Consider the following 23,759-nt stretch of genomic DNA (forward strand, 5'->3'; position numbering starts at 1 on the left):
CAGAGGTTCGTGAAAGACGCGCGGACTGAGCTGAAGTTTATCATCGACGTACAGTAACGTTAGCTGGTACTAGAGGACTTCTTCACAGTCTGTGCCTCTGCTCGAGACTCCCACCTGATATGCCAGTGTTTACTGGACACCATGGGTAATTGCTGAATTATGTCTTCCTGATGATGCAATATAGCTAGGTTACTGTAGGGTTGATCCTGGTTAACATTTGTTTGTTGATGTCTCGCTAGTAAGCTTGTCCTCTTCTATCGTTCTCGCGTTGACTATAAAGGGCTAACGTTAGGCTTCTTATGTTTAGCCAGCTAGCTAACATTAACCTTATTCAATTGATCTCGTTGGCTCATTGACTTCACATAATTGTGTATAACGTGGACTTCAGTTTGAGCACTAATGCCTGCCACCTGTCTGTTGTTGTAATAAACGCCGTAAATGTCATGACACGAAGAGGTTATTTTGTTGAGATGGCATATTTTCTCTTTACTGTGCGGAAGAATACATTTTTACCTCGTCAATGTCGTGCTGCGGTCCGTTTACTCGTGGCAGTCAGTGATGACGACTACATGTAATGTTATGACATTAGCAGTTAAGTGGTTTGGAGCGCCACCTAGTGTTGGTACTATGTTGAAATAGAAATTATACTGTAGGTTGGGCTTGATTAATGGTTTATTAAACATGAAATATAAGACCTCATCAGATTTGGCCTAAAGTCTTAGCAAGTATTGTTACTTAAAAGCTTTTGTGTATAACCATAATATCTAGACGAATAAGGTTGAAAAATAGTCAAAGTTGGACACAGGTTACAAATTAATTTCACTTAAAAGTTAAATCAGATGAAAAATAACAAATCAGTCAGCTATGATCAAAGACAGAGACTCAATAATAATGCAAAAAGCACTGGTTGAAAAGGATTATGGTGTTAATGAATATTAAACATGTTCAAAAGCTTTTACAGGTCATTTTATGACCCAAGGGTTGCAGTGATTGTAATGTGATGTGACAACCTGGGTTGAGCCTGTTCTGCATATGTTCACAGTCAAACTGTGTTACAACTGTCATAAAATTGTCTGAGTAAACAAGGAATCTACTGGATGAGTAATAAGAGGTGGAAATTACTTTATTACATACTTCCAGTTGAATCATTGAAATTATCTTGAACTTAGCTAAGTGACATTTCTGTACCTTGATCTGCCCTCTACTTTCACATTTGCTTTCAGGTAGATATTTTGAAACTTGTGTTTTTGGGGCTCTGTTTCTGTGATTTTCTACATGAACAAATTAGAGCCTGACAGATACTGGATTTTTTTGGAGGCAGACAGTATATTTTGTGACAAAGATATGTTATGGAGGCAGGATCATCAGGGCCCCAAAACAGTAAACTTTCACTGATATTTTTAATAATTACAAATAACTATTAAAACAAACAAACAAAAGAAAACTAATACAACCAAGTGTAGTGTTTCTAAGAAATTATAGGGGGGGGGGGGGCAGGAAGCTTTCCCAACATGCAACTGGTAGGAGATAAACATCTTGATCAGGTTGCTACTGTAGTTTACATCACAGGGCACAGGGCTACGTAACAGATAGGTACTCACTCATGTGTCTAATTATCAATGTTTCCAATAAGCTCTTTAAGACTGTGGCAGAAAGACAAAATAGGCAAAATCAGTCTTATTAGAAAAGGTTACATTTTGTCTCGCTTCAAGACTTCTTTTAATTGTACACAGCACTATTAAGTGTGTCTCCCGTAGAAAGTATGAATGAACACCGTACCAACCAGTGTTAATACAAGTCTGCAGCCAACAAGTCACTTCTTCATATTTTTGACCTCCCAGCCCAGAGGCTTATCATCTGGGTGAACAAACTCAGTCATATCAGCAGTGGCCTATCTTACACAGCAGGAATACAAAATTATCCAGGTTACTCTGCTGTGTAGCTAAAACTAAAATCCTCAAATCTGGACCATCGAGGTTAGTTTAAAGGGTCTGTTTACCTAAATTACAAACTATATTGGTTTAGTTATCCCTAGTGGAATATAACCACGCTGATGGTTTTATTTTAATGTGCCCCCCCAAAACAACATTTTTATGGAGGTGAGAAGGGTTAAATTTTTGATGCTTTCAACATTAGAAAAGAACAATGTTATGTTTACTATAATCCATGCTATGACCAGTTTTCATTAGATCTACAGACCAACGAAACGCATACCACATAATTTCCACACTAGAGCCCTCATTATCTGCTGAAATTGCGTGCTTCACAGATACAGTATATCTATATATATCTGTCTAGTATCAGAAAGATGCAGTGTAGAAATGCCATAGATATGCTTGTGGTCATTTAAAAACAGTGTCACCATTGCATGCTCTGTCCACTAGAGAGCACTGACAAGTTTGTTTGTAAATGTCCTGCTTAGCATATAACTTGGTCACTATTAAGTAATAACCAAATTAGGGTTAGGGTTAGTTTTTGTCAATGTGCTGAGTTTTTTAAAAGAATATTGGCCAATATATTGTTATCAGATATATAGTTTATGTATAATTTGTCAGGTCAAAACAATCCCAACTCGCTTGCTTTTTTCAGGAGTTTTCAACTGTCTCTTACTTTCTTTATTCGTCTTCATTAGCAATGGAGTGTGCTTGGTTTTCATGCAGATTAATTTGTTGACTTGCAAGCTTTTTATTTGTTGGGGTTTCAGGTTTTAGCACTTTTATAAATTCTAAAGGTTAAGTATAAAGGTGCATCCTTGATCCTGAAAGTAGTAGCTTGATAAAACAGTACTCTCACATACACTTTATATTTAATATGATTAAAAATATATCAGGATGTTCAAAATAGACTATTTTCATTGTCATTCATTCAGATAATTTGATTTAAAGAGTAAACATGTAATATATTGTTCCTCTCACAAACATCTTATATCTTAAAGTATTGCAAAGTAACAATGGGACATTTATATTTAGATCACTTTAAGATATTATGACTCATCTCGTGAAAATCTCGTGAGGTTTCTCTTCCCTGACTGCTGTTTCTCCCACACAACCTGAACGCAGCATAGTATCTTTAGCATGAACTCCCCAGCGTCCCTGCATATCCCACAATCCTGTTCGGTGTGGCTTCATTGGTTTTACGTTAGAGATCAGCTGAGCCCGTGCCTCGCTGCAGTGAGTGCACGGCTGCCAGCGGCTCGGGATCGGAGCAGCTCGGGGCCGCTCGGCTTGTCTCTGCTGGAGCTTTGGACATCATTTTAACCCCCCTGATCGACGGGATGCGGGGCTTTTTTTTAACCACCGCAAGAATGTGACTCTTTTATACATCCGTTTTTTTAATTTTTTATCCCCGTGAATGGTCCCGACTCCGCAGATCGAGTAGACGATTTGATCTTTTTTTTTTATTATTATAATTATTTGGCTCATCATCTCTCCCTTCAGTGCGGAATACACCTGGACTGGTATCAGGGTTTAGGAGGAGATCCCAGTGTTTTTTGCCGGGAGTGGGCAATAATATGTCCAGGCGAAAACAGACCAACCCCTTCAAAGTTAACTGTAGGTATTTCAGGTATTGTCTGATACTATTTCACCAGTTATTTATCCTTGTCACGTCCTGTATCAGTATATATTGTGGCTGTTTGACGAGAATGCGTTGAATTATTATTGTTTCTGTAGCGACCTGTATTAACAGTGTTCCCGTTGCTTTCACTGATGTCCGCTGTAGCTTGTAAGACGTGTTAAACCAAAGACATGCCATCACATACTCTTCTGTATATTGTATATTGAGTGTTAGAAGCTATCCTTTATGATTTCCTTAAAGCTGGGTTGTATGAGAACAGTTTCCTTGTCAGAGTGGTGATGGATATCTCACTTTCATTTTGGTTCATAGTTAACGTGAGAAAACAGAACAAGACTCTATTAGCTGATATATGATTTTAATTTTCTTTATTCTACAATGACCCCTTGAGTAGTTAAACATATTAATATAGTTACACAATAAAAGAGAGTAATATATTAAGTGGGTAGCCACATATATCGTCCAGTGATTTAAATATAAATCTGCAAGTCAAATACAACTCAGTAGGGGTGTCACGATATACCATTAATGAAGATAACTGTGATATTTTAAAAATGAAATACTGATAACGTGAGTAATACACATATGATATTATTGTGTATGTCTTAAATCCTTTCCACATCTTTCTTTTCCTCTTTTTCTTGTTTGTCAGTTCATCTGGTTTTCGTTTCACTATCCATAAGTATAATTGCACTTTTTTATGCTTTTGTATGATTATGGTAACAGACTCTCTCTCAGCCTCCCTACGTTCATGTTTTGAGTGTAATTCATTTGCCAAAAAAGAGACAAAATGCACAGTGAACAAACTTAAAGATGACTTTGACAGAGAGCTTTTTTTATGTTTCTATTGATATTGCAATAATATTATTATTGTGGAATTTTTTTTGTGATGACATCATGCCTGTACGGTTAAAATCTGATATTGTGACAACACAGTAAAAAAGAACATTTTAATTCAAAAAGTATATAAATGACAACATTTCTGTAAATATACAGTAGTTACTCAAAAGTGGAGTTGGGTATCTTTAGTTATCTAACGTTCATCACTATTTCCCAAAGTCTGAGGTAACGCCCTCAAGTGTATTGTTTTATCAACAACCCAAAGATATTCAGTTTACTGTCATAAACGAGTAAAACAGAAAATATCCAGAGCTGAGAAGCTGAAATCAGAAGATTCTGTTATTTTTCTTAAAAAAAATGTCAAAACAATTAATCCATTATTTAAATGGTTGGAGATTAATGTCATAGTTGTCAACTAATCAATTAATTGACTAATCAATGCAGCGTGTTATTGTATTTAGCGCTGTTTTCATCAAATGTAGTGAAGTGAGTCCACACTTCTGAATGTTTTACCCTGTCAGCTGTTCATGTAATGTTACAGAAATATCAACTGCAGTATTGTCTGTCCAGGAGCTTATTAATATTTTGGTACTGATCAGTCATGAACCTGTTTAGCCAGTTCTCGATACTCATCCCAACTGAAAAGTAGCTGTTATTATTTTTGACAAGATTGGTATATTGATAATGTGCAATGGTAATCATCACCTCATCTCCTGCCAAACAAACAGCACAGCATCTTGTATCATAGACATTTAAACATGTCTCCTTTTAAAACTGCATAAAGCCTTCAATAGCATACTGTGGGAAGAGTAATTTATATGACTATATGTGTGATTTCCAAGTAGACTGATTCACAAGAAGCCTTGTAGTATTATCTTCCTCTAGTTAGCTGGTAAGTCAGGGCTTGTGGTTAACCATGTTAATGATTTCTGGTTTGTGTTTTAAGCTGTTGTTTCTGGAGAATAAATGAGCAAAAACATGTCTTAGGTGTTAAGAAGAGGCAGGCCCAGAGTATCATCACAACTACTGTTGTGTTGTTAAACTGTGATCAGAGAGGACAAGCATTTCAACTTCTGTCCACCGTGGATCTGCATGCTGTCAGTTCAGTTTGTTCTGACATCTCAGTTTCCATAGCAGAGATGAGGAAATCAATACAAGGCAGAAATGATTAGTAAATTAATCGATCAGTGGATTGACAGAAAAGAAAAGGGCAACTGTTTTGATAGTTGCATGATTATTTTAGTCTTTTTTTTTTTTAAGGAAAATGGTCCAACAGTCTGTTTCCAGCTTTTCAAAGGTGTGGATTCACTTCTTTTCTTTGTCATATAATGATAAACAGATTCTTGAGTTTTGAACTGTTAGTTGCAGAAAAGAAAGCTGTTTGAATATATCACCTTGGGTTCTGCAAAGTTAAAATGGGCATCTTTCACTTTTCTCTTCCATTTTCTAGACAAAACATTTAATCAAGAATGCAATCGACAAATTAGTCGATAATGAAATTAATCATTGGTTGCAGCCCCCATAGAAAACAATGAGCAAAAATGAAATGGGGCCTCAGTGACTGAAAATACGTGCAATTGCCTCTGGACTTTAGGACAGCAGTTGTTAAATCAATGTTTCTTTTATGTCTCTTTTTAGAATGAGATATGTTCAGTATTTATGACTAAAATAAGCATATTCTTACATTTTTCTCACATTGACTAACTTCTGATGAACAGAGTTTTCTGGGACTCTGTCCTCAAGTAGAGCAGCAAAGATTATCTGATTAATCGATTAGGATCGAAGGAAAATTTACTCCCAACTATTTTGATAATCATTTCAGTCATTTCTCAAACAAAAATGTCAAACCTTTTGTAGTTTCAGCTTCTGAAATATACGGGTTTGCTGCTTTTCTCTGTTATTTATAACAGTAAATAAAGAGTCTTTTTTTTTATATAGTTTTTTGGACCATTTGTTGGACGAAATAAGTTTGCTTTGGGCTCTGGGAAATTCAGCAGCATTGTTCACATTGAACATGTGAAGTGTAGCATCCTGTTTCCACCTCATACTCTACTGAAGATTTGGCAAACAATATATAAAATTAACCTTGAGGAATCCTGTGGAGACCCCCTGGTGTGATCAAATTATTGATGTCCATCTCTATGCCCTGGCTTTTGGCCTTCTGTCCCCTGGCTCAACTTTTTGGTGGCCAGCATGCTGACCTCTTAAACACTCCTCAGCCCACAGAAGGGGATTGTCTGGTGTAATCTGCTGAAGTTATGTATGCCGCGGCCCTCCTTTCTAAACATAGTCTGTTTAAACTGCTGTTGAAATACATCTTGCACTGCAGTAATCCCGGTGAGCTAATGAGCTCATTTGCTGATCTCTAACACTTGTACAAGAGTGGGAGCTGAAAACCCCTCAGGAGGGTTTAATACAATGTAAAACTAGCATTTCATGTGAGAAATCCAAAACATTTTTTTTTGGACAGATGAGCTACAGCTCCCGCCGTGTCAGTGGAGTGTGAGTTCAGGTTCCGTGTTTTGCACATTGACTTTCAGTCTGCTTCGCCTTGATTGTTTTACCTGTCTTTTCTTGTGAGGTATGAATTGCACGCACAGCGCTGCTCCCCCATGAGAGGGTCAGACCAGATAGACAGACTGACAGACCAGACAGGCAGGGAGACAGTCTGACAGGCAGGCGGGCTGACACACACACACAAAAGCACACACACACACACACACACACACACACACACACACACACACACAGGGAATTCCAGACAATAATACAACAGTGCTGTCTGTCTAGCTATTTGTGTTCCTCCTTGAGTTTGATGTACAACAGCACAAGAAAAACAGCATTATATAAAAGTTAATTAGGACTGGAGGTGGTGCGTGCTTTAGGGAGGAGAGTGGATGTGTCCTTCATGTTGACAGTAAATAGACTTCAGTTTGTTTAACAGTTTAGCTGCATGTATTACTGTAAACATTCTGGAAAACTCTTTCTTCAAGAGTGTACTCTAATAAACAAGTTATTTGTACAATGATTAGTAGATTATTACTTTAGTTGTCAACTATTAAATTAATCACAAACTATGGATATGGACAATAAAACTAACTGATTAATCAAGAAAATGAAAAGGCTTAACAATAAGGATTGCCTGCTTGACTGAGGCAAGATAAAGGCCACGTTGGACTAGTAGATCTAGCAACGCACTTGCCTAGTTGGGCAAGTGGTATTTTGATAATCAAGTAATGGTTAAAGTGCTTTTTTGTGCAAAACTGCCAGAAAATGCTGTTTTCTACCTCTCAAATATGGAGATTTCCTGCCTTTCTGCTTTCCTGCTTGTCTGCTTTTCTCCACTTCCTATATTTTATTAAAGTGTATATGCTGTGGTTTTGAACCGACAAACAAGATATTTAAAGACATCACCAAGGACTATGAGAAACCAGGATGGAGATTTTTCACTAATACGTAAAACAGTTTGTTTAGGGGCAAGTGAAAACTTCTGATCCACTTGTCCAACTGGATAAGTTAAAAAATAATAATAATAATAATGGTGAGGAGGAGTGCAGTCAAGTTTTTCACACACCTGTTTCTATCAAGTGCAAAAAATAAGATGTTTTCTCCCAAATGTGCTTCAGTAGCTCAGGAGGAATGTTTCTTGATTGATCTGTGATCGCCATGTGCTTTCATTGTGACTGTTTTCTGGTGGCCAGATCAAAAGCCCAAAGTAAGCGTGTAGATATTACATTTTTGTTATAATGATCAAAGAGGAGTATCTGGGTTAATTCTAGGTGCTGAACTAACTGGAGAAAGTCTTCCACAGGGAAAAATAGTTAATCACTTCACCTTCTTCTGTGTAGTAGTGGGTCACTAGTTAATCAGAGTGAGAATTGATCAGATGTCTGGCCCACCATCCTCGCTGTGAGTGTTTGTGAGTGTGTGTGTGTGGATGGAAGACAGGGGCCCCAGCACTTCCTGCAGAATCAGACGTACTGTGTGTCTGCGTGTGTGTTTTGGAGGGGACGACGGCTGAAAAGGAGAAGGAGGGGGCTTTGAATTCAACAGGACCCCCATTGCTCAGTGTTTGAGTAGAGTTTTGGCATTCTATCTTTTGTCTGTTTTGTTTTGCACGCTACCCCTCCATCCCCCCCACTGCCTCTCCTCCTCCTCCTCCTCCTCCTCCCCCCCCCTCCCTCTTCTGTGTGTCTGTTGGCTGATGAGTTTGTCTCTTTGTCTCGATTCAGTCAGACACTGCGTCACCTCCTGCCTACAGACACACAGACTCGGAGATAACATCACAGTGGCAGAGACTGAGGGAGGGAGGGAGGGAGGAGGGGGGAGGAGGGGGAGCGAGGAGAGACAGATGTACAGACAGAGCCCTAGCAGCGGGGGGATGGGTATCTCTCACACATCAATCATTGGCTATGTGCCGTAAAGCCAGCTTGTTGTAGTAGTTCATAGTTCAATACTCCGACCCACTCTAGCAGTGTTAATGAATGCTTTGATTTTTATGGGAAAAGTGCCCAAACTGTGTTCACATACTAACTTCTCTCACCACTGGCAAAATCATACAATGACAGCCCTCCTCTAAGATTATACCTCTGTTTCTCTCACACACACACAGACTGAGTGAGTGTGTGTGTGTGTGTGTGTTTGTGTGCGCACTACCTCAGGATTGTGACGAGGGCTGTAATTACTTCTGTCAGTCTCAGGTAACTCAAGTCAGGATCTCTCCTCTCCCATCTCTGATCTGTGTTAATGGCGAGGGAGCACACAAGGGAGGAAAATTGGATTTTAAGCTATCATTAATTTTAGCTATCTGAAGTAGGATGTTCTTGTGTGTGAGCGCCAGAGGAGCTTTCAAAAAAACTGTCTCCAATTAAGCAGCGTTGGCAGTTAAATACAGGTTTGCACGGTCAAGTGAAGAAAAGTGAAGGGATTTTTGCAGACTCCTGCAGCTCCACATGGCTACCATAAAACAAAGAGTGGCATCACAAAGAGTTAAATGAGCCACATATGGGCTGTCATGGTATGAAGCTTCAACCTCCCCCTCAAGAGCTGATGGTATAGATATGGAAGTTACATACAAGCAGGGCGGACAGAGGGCGAGCCAGGCTGTTCAGTGTGTGGGTGGTACTGAGAGAGAAACACACTGAGTAGCAAGGCAGCTAGCTTAGAGGAAAAGAGTGCAGGCTGCTTCCCCCGTGGGACTGCAGCATGGCTGTTGAACAGAGCTAGCATGTATCTGCGAGTGTATATGTGTGTGAAAAAGTGGGGGTTGGGATGCAAATGAAGTTAATGTGTGTGCACGTATGTCAGTGAGCTTGCCTTGCTGCTGCCTGAGCATTCATTATGTTTCACTGTCGGGTGGATGGCTCATACGAAAGCAGCCTGATCAGTGAGGAAGTTCCTGTGGTCCACACCTGGAGCAGATCCCAAAAGTTTTGAGAAAAATGTTGAATCATACAAATGATTTAGGCTTCTATCTACAAATGAGCTGTTCTGATCAAAGGTTTTCACTTTTGGGTTACTGTAATAATCACTAACCTCTCTGTGCATATATAGAAACATGGTCTGAGATCACACTGCTCACATATTATCTGTTTTACTGTGAACAAAACAAGAATCCTTAGCTACTGTATACAGGAGGTGAATGCACTAGTGTTGAAAAATTTATACCTTCTTGTGGTATGCTATGACAGTAGAAGCTATTTCTATGTTGCTATGGAGATAAAGTCTCATCCAGGATACAATGTTTGAGTAAAAAAGTATCCCCTGGATTAAAATAGACTTAATTCATTGACATGTTTTGCTCTATATGAAATATTGTGCATCTAGATATATTTATAAAAGTGGTGTCCGTCAGCCGGTCTGTAGACACATTTCTGCCTGTATGTTGTCTTAAAAAATAGTCTTTTAAATTGTGACTCACTTGACAGATAGGCTTGGTCTCTTATTTATGTGCTCCACATCTTTTTTTATGCAATTGCAAACGCAGAAATCACTCATTTATTATTTAAAGTTGTTTAGCCTTTCACACTGGTTTTATTTTCTAACTTGACTTGCAGTTCTTGGAATTTTATTATTGATTCATTCAGTCATTGTCACATCAGAAACCAATACTAGGGCTTTTCTAAAACAATAATGCAAAGGTTTTGCTCCATCCAACTCTACTAAATTATCATCACAATTTTGATCATGTGATATATAGATATATATGATGATATGGATGAAATACTTTTGCTGGAAAATCAATTGATAACTTGTTAATAAAAGAAAACATGTAGGAATCTCTTCTTTTTTAAGCAATACAGCACATTGAATACCTTAGGTGTTTTATCACATTAATGCAAAAAACAAAAAAATAGGGATGCACAGTATTTCATCTTTGCCAATTTCAGCTGATGCAGATACTGATATGTTCACATATTTTTTTTTCCACCTAATTGCAGAGAATATCATGTCTTTTCAGTAGTGGAATTATTCTGCCTGCTCTTACTGTGATGGCCCACTGGGAGATGCAGACATAAAATACAATGATTTTCAAAATGTATGCAATCACTGGGCAAAATATATATATTTTTTGCTGGTGCCCATTTCTCTTCATCCTTCACAAATTCACAAACAGAATGACTGCTCTTAAGATGGATAATTAAATTTGTAGTGTAAAGGAATTTGATTCGGTTCCTCCCCACATATAAAGCCTCATTGCGGACTTCAAAAACTTACACCGCAGACATACTCACATCAGATATAAAGATAGAATATAATATTATAATATATAATATAATATGATTCACTTTAAAGCCTTTTCTGTCTGTAGAAAGATGGAGGCCAAGCTTTGCCAGAAGCGACAGCGTGTGTGTGGCAGCAGTAGTGTAGCAGGGATGAGTGAGGATGGAGTCATGTTTAAATGGACCGCCTTGTTTTGAGAATGGGCTGTGACTGGTGTGTGACTGATTAGAAATGATTCAGTCAGCGAGCTGACAGCTGATAGTAGCTGGGGGCGTATGGCTTCCATGTCCTGCATGAACTCACGCAATGCTCCATTATGGCAAAATGTGTGATGGTAGGCAAATTTTTTCCTCATGGCATATATCATCATATTACCTAATCCTTGGGTCTAATATATGTTTTCCTGTAGGTTAAATTTACAGTCTACAAATATGCTGGCTACCTGTACTCCTCGTGTCTTCTCTCCAGTCAGAGCATTTCAGTGTCCTCACCGGAACCTGCATCTTACTGATTGCTACTGTCTTTCTGTCTCCAGGGCCATTCCACACTTCAGGCATCACAGGACTACAGCACACTATTAACATGGATGGCAGGGACGAATTCACCGAAGACAGTGAATGCTGCAGCAACAACTCCCAGGAAGTCCAAGAGCAGGATAGCATCTCAGGTACAGGATGGAGGGACAGGACGAGGAGGGACTGGATAGACTCTGTAGGACGTCCTCGGAGTGAGGGGTGTTAGTGAGAGTAAGCCCTGCTCTGTGTTCTGTTGTCTGTCTGTATTGATAGGGCTGTGTTTGCCTCCATAGAAGACAGTGATAGTGACCCTGACAACCACGGTGAAGACTCGTCCTCCAACACCTCCGCTGACGACCACATGACCACCAAGAGATCACAGTGCCGCCTACAAGGAGCGGGAGTCAAAGAGGTGAGAGGACAGAAATTAGCACAAATGATCAGTCATTTAATGATTGTGCTACTTGTCTGGTTTATTTATTTCTATGACAATATTTTTCTTCATTTGTTACACTATACTCCCCTGTACTGTGAAGTTGATTATGTGGCATGAACATACAAACAAAGACTCACGTAGATAAATTATTGACAAGGATCTGCCTTGCGTCACTGCGTTGGTGCAGACTTTCATTTTGAGATATGTGGTTTATAAATGAAGTGGTTGTTATTGTGGCAAGACTTGTGTGGGCTGTGAAATGATACTTATATGTGGAGGTTTTTTCAGCTCTCACCTACCAGTTGTGCATGAAACAGCCATCGATGTAATACTAATTTGGATATAAATGTCAGCTCTGGAGGGTTTGTCACCGTAGCATTTTCTGCAGTTTAAACAAGGTTATTCCAGCTTACTGCACATGTCCATTTAACTGTGGATTCACAGTAGGGCTGCGTCACTGATCGAAATTTGATCAAAATCGCAATATGGCCAAGTGCAATATCCAAATCACAGGAGCTGAGATTTTTGATGAAGGAAAAATGTGTCATAATGAATTATGATGAAGTACTGTAGTGCTGCAGAGGCCCCGGCCTATAAATTTTGTTCTCCAGATGTAAGAAAGAATTTTGTCTGGTACAGACCCCAACAAATGTCACATCCTAATCATTTTAATATTTTTCAGTGAAAATTAAAATTGTAAATCATCACAATTGTAGTATCTGTTAAAATAATAATTGCAATTTCATTTTTTTACTGTATTGTGCAGCCTTAATTCACTGCTAATGTGTTGTACTTGAGAAAAAAGTGAAAAGTGTGAGTGAAGTACTGAGAGGGTCAACAGGAACAGGATGAACTGATAGGTTATCTTGTATATCTGCCATTTTCACACAGTTTCCGTCTTATCACATCATCTGTTAAAGGTGTCATACACAAACTGTTTCAACAAGTTCAGCTGCAGTGAGCAGACATAGTATCTATAAATTTACATTTATATGGTGACATATTTTTTAGACTTTCATGTGTGAAATTGTAAAAACAATGCTGAAGTATATGTTGCACAATATTGATGCACAATATTATTTTCTTTTTCTGTTGATACCAATAATGACCTGCTTCTGATGGCCAGTGCAGATAGGATAAACAAAAATTTCACAGGTGTAAGATGAAAGGTGTAAAGGTGTAAATCTTATGTGATTGGAACATAATCACATCTGTCAGAAGTATCTTGCATTGTGGTCAGATCTTTGGCAGGTGTAAACACTATCCATATAGCAATCCAGATCATGCATCTGGATACAGATCCCATTTTAATACCAGGTGTAAACTGGGTCTAAGTGGTATCACTATGACAACAAAAACAAAGAACAGGTCTGACTCTTCAATTTTGAACTAATTCCATACACATCACAATACACACAATACACAAATATACTGTAGCTTTTACTGTTTCAAATGAAATGATTTGTCCTAATCTGTCAAATCAGATATTATACTCTGTAAAAAAAAAAAAAAAAGTTGACAAAACCCATAATTTGAAGGAAGTTTCCCAACCTGTAATCTTTGAGATAATTTACTTTTCTTCTGATGAAAAAGATTTTTGTGTTTTAGAAACAAAGAAAATGTGTGTCAAAAATTGTTCAGCAAAAGTGAAAGTAACAACCAGTCTTTGAAACAGATTTTTTTTGTGTGTGTTTCTAAACCACAGAAGAAACGTAAGTTATCTCAACAAGAAGATTATAGGTGGGCAAAACATTTTTTAGTTCATTCTACAACATAAGAGTTTCAGTTTGGCAACAAGCTAAAAAAGTTTGTGAAGCCAGTTGCCTTGATATTGGGCCTCATGCAAGAACTGCTCGCACGAACAGATTTGTTCTTAACTGGTGCCTACGAAATTTTCTTTCAGATACAAACACAATTTCCATGTGGTCCAGACCTGCCGTAGAGTCATGTGCAGTCAGTCTGCTGTTATCCAAACCAAATTTTTTCACTGTCTTTTCCAATAGATTGAAGACATTTTGAGTTAGAAAAAATAAATTACTCTTCATGACTATGTCAACATGATCCTGTTTGACTACATTTCAAATTACAATATAATTATAAATTTACACATAAAGTCTATCATCATTTATTCAGTGATCTATTATTACCAGCTGTATGGTATTTTTGCCGTGTATCTGCACATGCAGGTTTATGAAGTCTCTGTCCAGGCGAACATTCACACTTCTTCTGTCCTCTTTGTCCTTGATGAAAACTTCCCCTTACCCCTCTCCTCCCACTGCAGTCATCGATCGCCCCTTACTGTGGCGAGTTGTTTTTTTTCTTTTAAGTCATTCTCATATCAAGACATTTCCTCTTTTTTTCAGTGACAGTCCGACTCTCAGGTAACACAGCGTTAACAGCATTACTGCTGACGCTGTTAAATGACAGTTTTTCCTTCGTAGATCACTGAAAGCAGAACGTCAAACTCATAAAGTTCTTCTTTTTTCTCTTTGATGCCATTTTCATGAATGAACACTTCCTGACATATGGAGCAGGAAGCACAGCTTTATATGGTATTATTGGAGTGCTAATTATGCTAATTTACAAGTCTCATGCATGTGCACTCAAATACGCACAGGTGGATAATTTACATGCTTTTCTGAAGTTACGACTGTTTATTGAATGTGACGAGGTGTGAATATGAAAATGTTCTTGCATGAGGCCCATTGTGAACTTTTTTTAGACAGTCTATCAGCCATAGTTTCATTATCACAAGAATAAATACTATAAATTTCCCCTTATGGCCTGCTATTTATCATGCATCCCTAATTCTGAACATTTTGATGAGTAAAATTGGTAAATAAAAGAGAAATCTTTTAGAAAGTTGTATAATAATGGAGCACTTCACAGACAACTTGTGAGAAGCACGTCAGTGTGACGGACTTGGAACAGAAGACTACTGGTATCAGCCAATATGTTTTTGTGTCTGGACCTTCTGGTTGAAAAGTGTTCTGTGTTTCAGTTTGTGTGTGAGTCACATCTGTGACAGCACACAGCATCATGTCACTGTTAGTGAGTCACTGGAGCTTGTGAGAATTTTGCTCACTCACACACTCGACACACATCACTATATAACACTCGCAGAAAGGCTTCAGCTGGAAACTCAGTGTGTAGTGACTCCACAACAGCCCAGCAAGAAATAAAGTGTGCAGCATTATTCTTTAAGCGTGCATACCATGTGAAGTTTATGATCAGTTGCTACTATACTACATATCAGGATAAAGACTGCGAGTCTTTTGCAAATAAGGACAAACTTGGTTGTATAATAATTTTAGAAGTACAAAAATATCAAAATGGATAAGATATGTGAGCACATCGCTGTGAGGTGTTGGTATACTTTGACTATAGTGTTTTTTTAAAGATACTTGATTTTCCCCAGGAGAGCGAGGAAGGGGCAGACCACGGCAACAACTTTGTTTGTCCTCTCTGCACGCTGGATTTCAGCAGCCCTGAGAAGCTCATCTCCCATGTCTACCAGGTGAGAACAATATTGTCAACAATATATTACCAACCTGTCTTAATCTGCTACAGAACCATGAAAACAAAGCAGCTTTAGATCCTTTATTGCAGTCTGTTTCTAATAAGCTAGCTGTAGGTCGTCACCTTTAAAGCCCCTAAGTAGATTTCAGCATCAGTGCTTCAGTGAAATGCAGACTGAGGGAGAGCGTGTTGACTTGGACTGTATGAGCCAATCGAGTGCTTACTGTGTCATGGAACTGGAGCACTTTTTTTTTTTAAACTAAAACACAAAAACACAAATTAGAATATTTACCAAACAAAATATTAAAACAGGTATAGAGGTTAAGGAGTTGTCAAAAAATATATTCAATGCCAAATATTTTGAAGATTGTTATATATTTTCTCATGGTAATTAACTACTAATGCTTTCTTAAAACGCTGCAGTTGCAGGTTCACTTCTTCTTCCAGCTTTATCTTTCAATTTACAGTCACCCACCCCTTCCTCATTCATTATGTGTCTCACGAATCACATGCTGATTTATACCTTACTTCAGCTTTAAAGTCACACAGTGGACACTACATTTTTTTTTTTTTTTTGCAAATGTCAGGCAGTTTGCGGCTCTTGCACTTAAAGTTGCTGAAAGACGAGAGTCCATTCTGTCTCATTAATGTTGAACAATTACAGCAGTGTCTGACTTGTTCACCCATGTGGACTGTATGGACTGTGGCACAAGCCACAAGAATGTTACAGAGGTAACTAATTGGAGTTGCAGTAATTAATCAGAACACCAGTTCTTGGCACCGAGTCGTAGCGGACCACATTTGAATGCTGCTCAAAATATTAGTATTAGTTTGTTTAAAATGTTCTGTCATTCAGTTCTTACCTACAAACTTTATTCTTCAAAAGTGGGTCAACTTAATTTTATTTAAATTTTGTTGTTTCATATTTGCACATTTTATTGTAGCATTCCATTAGAAAATTAAAGGAAAGTTTCTAAAAGGTTTTCTCCATTTTTGCTAAAATATTAACTTTTTTAGAGACTATTACATTTGATAAATGTTTAATAATTTAAAACTAAATTTCATTTTTTTTTTTTTTTTTTTTAAATTGGTCATCTACTGCTTAAAATATACAGCATTTGAACAAAGTCTCCAAAGTTTGTAAAATGAAAATGAATTAAATTTTTTATATTCTTGAATTTGATTGTCAAAATAATCTGGTGCCTCATCTGCACGATCACTGATGTAAACCAAAAATCTTTTCAAATTTTAATCAAATTGTCCTGTGTGTCTCTTGGCCTTGAAATTAGCGAGTATTAAATAAATCTCAAAACTTACAACATAAATTAATATGAACAGCTGGTAAAATAAACCAAGTAATAATACACTTTGATTCTTGTGGATATACACTACTGTAAACTGTTTTTTAGTAACAATTCAGTTGTGAGGATGAGGCTTTGGGAGTCTAGAATTTTTTGGTTTGGGTACCATGAAAGTGCCAGAATTTTACTTAAAAAAAAATATATAAATGCTGAATATATTGCATAAGTTCATGAATATTTCACAGCCATATTTCTGTAGTTAAGTTTTCCTAAATAATTGGTAGTTTACACAAGCAGAAAGAGTTTTGTTTGTTTGTTTGTTGTTACTGATCTAGTACTTTTACTGTTACTGATCACAGTTTGCTCCTCTTCTAAATTTTGAAAACCAACTTTAAATTGTCATCTTTTAATTTTGGTGGTGTACTTTAAACATGTCTTTTTTCAGTCTCTTGTTCTTATCTTGTTTTGCTGTGTGTTTAACAGCACACAACTATGATGAGCAACACCAAGAGCTACGTGTGCCCAGTGTGTGGGCGAGCCCTGAGTTCTCCTGGCTCGCTCGGACGGCATCTTCTCATCCACTCTGAGGACCGCCTCTCCAACTGCGCTGTCTGTGGCGCACGCTTCACAGACACCAACAACTTTAACAGGTTCGGCGCTGCTCTACTGCATCTCTTGTTTCAGATCTTTAATGCACATTAATTTCATTTTTCAAAGGAAAAAGTGCACAGATGTTTTAGATACAACAGTATAGATGTAAATGCATTATTATGGAAAATTAATTTAATATCATCAATAGTTAAGCAGATTGAAGTCAAAAATGTAAACCAGCTGCTTCCACAGTTTTCAAGAAGATAAAAGATGAACAAATCATAGTATGTAATAAATCAATAATATAGAATACAGTCTTTACCTCGTAGTGTTTTTCTGTTTTGTTACTGATCATACTGTTGCTGGGTTTTTTTTTTTTATCAATCTTTACATGTTTCAAACGAGACTTAAGGGTTCAGTAACCTACAACAGATCTCTTTATGTGACAAAATCAGCAGACATTCCTGATTCAGCATGAGAAACTATTATAAATAGTGCAGTTTAATTCCTCATTGAACATGAAAAAATGATTTTGGCAGGGATGTAGGGAATAAATAAAAAAAAAATCAGCGTCAGAAATTGCCGGCCACAATGCTTCTAAAGAAAAATATTTTTGTACATCCCACAATATGGTCAAATCTATCAAAAGAATTAAGCGAAAATGTGTCTAGAACAGTACATATGAACACAATGGAGCAGTGGTTCTCAATGTGTGAGATTAGCCAGGATGCAGAACATGAGGGATGAATAAAATTAGTACTGCAATGACAGATTTAATGGAAATAAACTTGCATGTTGCTTAGCAACTACCACTACATTGAAATTTAAACAGCTCTGGCAAGGTCAAGACGCATAGTAGGAGAAAAATAGCAAGAAGCACTAATGTTTTTTTTGACAGGAGTGAAAAGAAAAATCTGAGAAATAAAATAAAACTCATGAGCAGATACACTTGGCAGAATCAGGTGCTACTATAAGATTAGGAAAAGAAACGCCATAAATACGTATAAACCAAGCATAGATGTACACAATCTGTGTGTGGAAAAGCTGTTCGATGTTGTCAAAGCCGGGAATAATTAACTGTGGGGGGAAAAAAAAAGAAATTTTAAAGCATCTGGCACATACTTTAGTTCCCGTCGTGTCACCTCCTCTTGTGCTGTTAACAGTTTGCTAAACTCCTCTCTTAGTTAAACATAACAGGTCACGTGACACAGCACCTTGCATCTCTTAATCAAATTATGTAGTTGGATAAATGAGCAGGATGAAATGAGTCATCTTTCCCCCACTGGACTGAATACTTTCCAATCATGTAATCATATCAGTTTGATGGATGAAGCCTAAATCAACTGTTGTCTAAAAATATGTGACCATACGGACCAGGTTTTGGTTACAAGCTGTTGGCTAGTGGTGAACGAGAAAGCAAGGCAGCTGAAAATGTGTGTGTTCGTTGTCATTATTATGCAAGCTGAGGAATATCTGTGCTGTCATGTAACAAACTGATGTGTTGAGCCTTTGATGCAGACTGGCGATTGTCGCTAGGACACAAAGTGCTACTCCTTTATTTAGCGTGGACAGTAAGAAGTGATCATTAGCTCTGGAGATGAAAAGAACACAGTGTTACATGGCTTGTAAAGTAAAAAAAAAAAAAACGTGGGAGACAAGGAGATGTTTGTGCCCAGAGAGATAAATATGAATCTGATTCTGATCAAGGAAAAACTAAACTTGTAATTAAGCAATATCGTTCCCCTGTAAGCAGTTTAAATGTAGAATTGTGAGTCAATAAGGCTCAGGTTTACCTGTGACAGAAAGACACCTTACTGGAATTACACAAAAAGATTTGGAGATCAGGAGGTCTGTACAGTTTAAGTTTAAGTTTAGTTTATTCACAGACAGTTAAAATACAAGTACAGTCAAATTAAACGTATTGAAGATGTGAAATGGGACACCCTTATAAGCAGTCCCACACAGAATCTGCACCTGCAGAATTCTGACAAAACCTCTGCAGATTTTACACAAATAGAGATGCTGCTTGTTCTAAAGTTATTTATTAATGTATTTGTGTTGAATTGGTAATTGTTGGGGTATTAACTGTTTTTGGTTTCACAAATTAATTTTGTTCCCCCTGCTCAACATTCAGTGTTGCATTTCAGTAGCTAGGCCTCCTATATTTTGTTTTCCAACAAATGCTTACTTTATCTGAACTGCTGGTGATTAAATAAAATCTCAAATTTAATTCTAAAATCTACTTAATATTTCTTTCAGCCCTGCCTGAGATAATTTTAGGTTGTGTTAATGTATTGAACAAACTTTGTCATCTGAAATGAATGAATTAATATTGTCTCTCACATTACTGGAAAAAAATAATTCTGCAGATTATTCTTCTGAATCACCACTGAAAACTGTTGTTTGAAAATAGATAAAAATATATTTCAAATTTTATTTGAATTAAACTTTTATTAATGTGAAACAGGCAAATTAAAACCGTTATTCTAGGCCAGAATAGATATTTCGATGGGGAATACTGCTGCTGTAGCGTTGTTGTCAGAGAAGCCAGTATTTCAATTTAACATGCTTCCTTGATCTCTGATAACATATCATGGTCATTTTATGATTTATTACAGTAAATATATTACAGATTTCTCCTTTGATGGTGAGAGGGATTTTTTCATCACTCTAAATATTGGTTAAATAGATAAGATACAATAAATAAAGAAATATGGCAAGTAGAAATAACAGTGCAGGTAAAATTAAGAAAGGATAAAATCTTTTATCAGGGGTCTGACATTTCTTAGAAAGCCTCCAGACAAAAACAATTTTGATCAGCTATTTAATACTGTGTCTTTTTTCAGGGAGAAGCTTAAAGATGTCCTTGACACAACCAGGATGGATGTCTCCAGTGGAAGGGACACCTGTTCCATGTCCCACTCCCTCTCCAGCAGCCCCATGACCAGCCCAGGCTCTGGCAGTTGCTCCTGCCACGGACCAGGCCCCAGTCCCAGTTCATGCCAGGGCCCTCGCCCCTGTGAAGCACCTGACCTCAACCCCAACCTCTGTCAAGCCCATCGTACCTGCCAGGGACCAGGCCACATCTCCAGCCAGTGTCACGGCCCGGGACCCGGACCGTGCACAGGCTCTGACCAAGGACCCTCATTTCCTTCGCTGCCTGACAGTCTCCTCTCTGAAGGGCCGTCACTCGCATCTATCCCTGATGCTCTTAACTCCTCTTCCTCAAGCCTTCCTCCTATCCCAGACATCCTCAGCCCTATGCCAGTGTATCCCGCTGGGGTGCTGCTGGTGTGCAACAGCTGTGTGGCCTACCAGCAGCTCGTGGAGGCCCAGTCTCCGATGCGAAAGTGGGCCCTGCGTAGGAAGAATGAACCCTTGGAGGCCCGCTTGCAGCGTCTAGAGCGCGAGCGCACGGCAAAAAAGAACAAGCGGGCGTGCGAGACGGAAGAGGAGAGGGAACTAAGGAGGCTACGGGACCGCGAGGCCAAGCGCATGCAGAGGATGCAGGAGTCAGAGGAGCAGCGGGCGCGCAGGCTGCAGAGAGACAGGGAGGCCATGCGTTTGAAGCGAGCCAACGAGACGCCAGAGAAGAGGCAGGCCAGGCTGATCCGCGAGAGGGAGGCGAAGAGGATCAAACGACGGCTGGAGAAGATCGACCCCGCTCTGAGGACACAGATAGAGCACGATCCTGCTGCGATGGCTGCCCTCACAGCAGACATGAGTCTCTTTCAGTTCCCCTGCCCCATGCCTGTCCCTTCCATCGATAACGGTCTCTTTATGAAGCTGCCCTGATTGGACTAGCCCAATGAGGGGGGACCAATGGGCTTCTAGCATCATTAACCTCTGCACTCATGGTCACAGTGAACCATTCCTAGCTGGTTTACCTCCAGCCTCTTTGTGTCGAACAGCTTCACACACAAACTGCTTTGTTAAATACAGCAAAAACTACTTCAGTTTCTAATTTATTACAGTGTAGAAAACCTTGGGAACAGGGTTGAGAATGTTTCATGTTGTATGGATGATGATGACATAAAAGCATGTTGTAAAGAGATTTATCTGTTCGTCAGCGGGCTAGCAGATTTAACACAGTTCATTCTAGTAGGAGCAGTTATACTTCCTTTGAGGGAATAAAAAAAACCTTTTTGCACATGGACCTTCAGTGACGGGAGCGGGGACTTTGTAGCCACAGCCCCCCCTCCTCTCTGGTCCACTCCGCCAGCCCAGTGACTCGGGTTTACCGGTAGCTACACCTCTGTCTTCAAGCTGCCACCGTGGGTCCCTGGGAAGTTCATATTCAGTCAATCTACTACCTCAGCTGGCGCCATTGGTCGCGCCCTCTGTCTTGTGGCTTACTGCGTTCCAACTCCAGGCTTCCAAAGCTCTATACGTACTGTACATGACTACAGAGGATGCGGGTTGTTTTTTCCACAGTTTGTGTTTATCACTCAGGCACTTTAATAGGACACAAACATTCACAGGAGCGAACACACCAGTTCCATGTGTATTTCCCAGGTTTGAACATAACGTCTCTTAACTCTGAATGTTTTGTCCTATTGAACACGCCCAGTGTTGAGCAACATTCCCCCTCATCTCCTGAGTTGTACGACTTAATGCATTCGCCTCTTTACATTCTCTTTGCCAATATTTGACTGTTTTCTTTTCCCTTTTTTCTCTGTTACACTCCGAATATTTGCCAATGTCATTTCTCTTTTTTTTTTTGTACTTTGTGTTACAGAGCTTTTCTTTGGCTCATAAAAATAATTCAGTCTGTGCTGCTGTTATTGTACTGTACAATACATTAGTTACCTCTTATATATTTTGGGCTCATCATGTTAAGGAATATTGTGCTAAAATGTTCCAGTAAGTGGTCACAACGAAACGATTCCTAATATGTTACTTGTTGACAACAGAATTTGTCACGTTACTTGAATTCTGCCCACAAAGACGCATTTGTTTTCCTCATGATGAGTAAATTATGATATATTAAAGTGGGTTAGTGTTATTATATAGAGGATCATAGACACATGATGCAATCTCTGTAGCATTCACTTGCTTTGTAAAGCTGCAGTAATGTCAATATATGTAACCTGTACCACTTAAATTGATGTTGAAGGGATAGTTTAGATTTTTTTTAGTTGGGCTGTATGAGGTACTTATTACAGTCAGTGTATTGCCCACAGTAGATGGTAGTTTGTAGAAGCAACACAAGTATTGGTGAAGGAAGCTAAGCAGTGTACTCAGGAAAACCCTTGAAAAGTGCTAGGATTTTGGAAAAAGTGCTTGAAACTGCAAATGCATTAATTTCATAATAAATTGCTGCCTGACTTGATAGTTGGATATTGGCTCAGGCATCATTTATGAGATGCCAAGTCTACTTTGAAACATTAAACTGAAAGTTGTATTTTCTTTTAATTTGTCACCCTAAGTTTTATAAGCCAAATATTATTCTCTCCAAACCAACCAGACTCCTTTGGCAAAAATATTTTACCCCACAGATGCCACGAGTTGTTGGTCTACCACCGCCTCCATCAGTTAGGTAGTTTGTGTTGTTGTGTGACTGGAGTTTTAAAAATTTAATTCAGATTCACAGAATATCACACAATAATAAACAAAGTAAGAGATTAAGGCAGCTGGAGCAGCACAACTCCTGCGTTCTGCAAGGTAAAATTACTAATTTTGCCCATGGAGTTTGGTTGGTTGGCAAGATAAGGCCATGAAAATATTCTAAATATAGTGTACACTTAAACTGATAATGATATTTCAGGTGGCTAAAATACATTTTGCTGCTGACCCTGTCCACAGCAGTACAATGCTTAGCTTCCATGCTGGTACTCCTGCTGCTTCTCCAAACTGGGGGTGTGCCGACCACCATCTGTTACACTAAATACACTGACTACATCAGGCAACCCCACTTCAAAAAATACAAACTATCCCTTTAATTCTTATCTTCTGTCAGCAGAATTTATGACATATTTACATATTTATTGATTCATACAACAGAGGAACTCATTTTAAACACCTGTTTAAACCGTTTTTTTTTTTTTTTTTTTTTTTCTTTTAAATCCCCATCCGTTACTGAGCACTGGGGCTACTTTCATAACACATACAGCCCATACTGGGAGAGAGATTTTATTAATCTATATTCATTAACCTCATTCCAGCACATATTTATGCAATATGATGTGAATATATTTTCCTTGTGAAAACGTTGGGGTTATTTTGTTACCGTCAGTGGTATAAAATTGTTTTAATGTTTAA

At 38.5% G+C, this 23,759-nt stretch overlaps 2 protein-coding genes across 6 annotated transcripts in view; one reads left to right on the top strand and one right to left on the bottom strand.

The window, feature by feature from the left end:
* The window catches only part of ap1g1 (adaptor related protein complex 1 subunit gamma 1), a 28,065-nt gene extending 27,496 nt beyond the window's left edge, over positions 1-569 (bottom strand). Inside the window, exon 1 of the mRNA XM_084717533.1 lies at positions 514-569. The gene's annotated coding sequence lies outside the window, so the exon portion shown is untranslated. The remainder of the gene's footprint in view (positions 1-513) is intronic.
* Positions 6-22,779, top strand: znf821 (zinc finger protein 821). 5 transcript variants are annotated; one of them, XM_084717572.1, is made up of 6 exons: positions 6-145; positions 11,672-11,803; positions 11,945-12,063; positions 15,506-15,604; positions 17,391-17,557; positions 20,345-22,779. In XM_084717572.1, the coding sequence occupies exons 1-6, from the start codon at positions 142-144 to the stop codon at positions 21,291-21,293; spliced, it is 1,470 nt and encodes a 489-aa protein (XP_084573698.1). In that variant the 5' UTR covers positions 6-141; the 3' UTR covers positions 21,294-22,779. The 5 variants fall into 5 exon arrangements, with proteins under 5 accessions (XP_084573698.1, XP_084573690.1, XP_084573681.1 ...); XM_084717564.1 differs by lacking the exon at positions 6-145 and adding an exon at positions 3,174-3,551 and having other exon boundaries at positions 15,509-15,604; XM_084717555.1 differs by lacking the exon at positions 6-145 and adding an exon at positions 3,174-3,551 and having other exon boundaries at positions 11,948-12,063.
* Positions 22,780-23,759: the final 980 nt, after the last annotated feature.

Source organism: Lutjanus erythropterus, chromosome 1, assembly GCF_056507025.1.
Source record: "Lutjanus erythropterus isolate fLutEry1 chromosome 1, fLutEry1.hap2, whole genome shotgun sequence".
NCBI lineage: Eukaryota > Metazoa > Chordata > Actinopteri > Lutjaniformes > Lutjanidae > Lutjanus > Lutjanus erythropterus.